General features: G+C 43.4%; 1 protein-coding gene across 1 annotated transcript in view; it reads right to left on the bottom strand.

The window, feature by feature from the left end:
• The window catches only part of LOC122786651 (non-homologous end joining factor IFFO1-like), a 19,913-nt gene that overhangs the window by 6,197 nt on the left and 11,614 nt on the right, over positions 1-2,102 (bottom strand). Inside the window, exon 3 of the mRNA XM_044053103.1 lies at positions 1,886-2,102. This exon is cut by the window's right edge and continues 862 nt beyond it. Coding sequence (XP_043909038.1) covers positions 1,886-2,102 — 217 coding nt within the window. The remainder of the gene's footprint in view (positions 1-1,885) is intronic.

Raw genomic sequence — 2,102 nt, 5'->3', positions numbered from 1 at the left:
TGTGTGTGTGTGTGTGTCTGTGTGTATGTGTGTGTCCAGGTATTACTAATGTTGGGGGGACCTAAACCTGTTTACACAGTCACATTATGGGGACTTGTCTTCCTTGTGGGGACAAAAAGCAAGTCCCCATAACGTAAATTACTACATTTTAAGGTGAAGGTATGTTTTAAGGTTAGGCTGAGATTGAGATTAGGGTTAGGGTTAGGGTTAGGGTTAGGATTAGGATTAGGCCAGTAGTAATTGTGGTTATGGTTAGAGTAAGTCTCCAGGAAATGAATGTAAGTCAATGCAATGTCCCCTCATGTCATGAATGTCGAACATGTGTGTGTGTGAGACATGTGTGTGTGTGTGACTGTGTGTGTGTGTGTGACTGTGTGTGTGTGAGACTGTGTGTGTGTGGGGGGTGCAGACTGAGTGACATCATCATCATCTGGTAGAGTCACAGGCCAGTGCTGCATTGCAGGTACAGGACAAAAACTCAGGAGGGAGAGGAGGAGGAGGAAGGATAGAGGGAGAAAAAGAGGAGGAACAAGAGGAAGGAGAGAAGGGAGTGGAGGAGTGAAATCATTTTGCAAGAATCAATCGTGTTTTGAGAGGCCACACCTTCACTCAGGACAGACTGTGGTGCATGAACATGAAGAACACATGCTGTGTCCACACTTCACAACAAACAAAGATAAACACGAGTCACACACACACACAAACACAGTCTCACACACACACACACAGTCTCACACACACACACACTCAGAACCTCGTGGACTCACATGGACGTCACTACAGTATAAACTACAGTATGTGGGAAAGTGAATTAGTTTCATCATCAGTGAAAGAACCAGCGCACAGAATGTGAAGAGTGTTGTTTACATTAGTTTAAAATGCTCTCATGACACTTTTTGTTGGACGTTTAGTTGAAGTGAATAAATAAGACCTGTTTTTCTTGCTGTTTTCTGTCAATATTATCATGAACATCTAATATAATATTAACAAGAGAAGCTGGTACAACAGACCATAATATCACTCAACAGACTCCTCCTCCTCCAGATAAACATGTGGCAGCTTTTTCTTCTCAGAAAGTTTTTGTTGATTTTCTGTCTTACATTTAGAGCTGAAACGATTCATCGATTATTAATCGATTACTAGATTAATCGACAACTATTTTGATAATTGATTCATCGCTTTGAAGCTTTTTTCATGATTAAAACAGGATTTCCAATTGTTTAAGTTTCTTTAAATTTTAGATTAGATACTTTATTAATCCCCTTAGGGAAAGTATTCTCTGCATCCTAGAATTAGAAGCAGTGGGCTGCCACACTGAGCAGCGCCCGGGGAGTTATGGGGGTTGGGTACCTTGCTCAGGGGTACCCCAGCCCTTTCGACCTGGTGGGGACTTGAACCGGCGACAAGCCAAGTTCCTGTTCCACTTGGCCACAGGCTGCCCTAGTGTGAATGTGAATATATTCTTCATTTCTTTGCTCTGAATAACAAAGAAATCATTCATAGTTCATCATTTTGGTTTGTGGACATTTCCAGGTTTGACTAACACCAATCACAAACATTTAATCTGATATTTTATATCAATAATAATATAATCTAATAATATAATCGTTAGTTGCAGCTCTACTTACACTGAGTTTTAAAAAGACCCTGTTTTAACGAGAACATCGTGACCTCCAGCAGATCATCGTGTTTTTGAATATTAACATTTGCTTTAAATTCAGCGATGGAGACGGGAAACTGTCAGTGTACAAAGATGTTTTTACACTTTCCCCCTCTGACCTCAGGTGACCTCACGTGACCTCAGGTGACCTTTCACATCATCTGTGATTGTGGAGAACCATGAGGGTGAAGACTTACTCATGTGTTCATGTGTTCATGTCCTCACCTCCTCTTGTACTCGTCTCGCTCCCTCTTCACTTTGGACAGAACGTTGTACAAGGCCCTGATCTCCGGTGTGATGGTGTCGATCTGGACCCCGACCCCATCCGGCTGAGACCAGGAGACTCCGGGTCTGGACTCCCTGCCGGTGCTGAACCTGCGGGACTGGTTGAAGGACCAGAACCGGGACGGTGGACCGGAGCTGCTGCCGGCGTTCGTCCCGG

This window comes from Solea senegalensis, linkage group LG20, assembly GCF_019176455.1.
Source record: "Solea senegalensis isolate Sse05_10M linkage group LG20, IFAPA_SoseM_1, whole genome shotgun sequence".
Lineage (NCBI taxonomy): Eukaryota > Metazoa > Chordata > Actinopteri > Pleuronectiformes > Soleidae > Solea > Solea senegalensis.
This window is presented reverse-complemented; position numbering and strand designations above follow the sequence as displayed.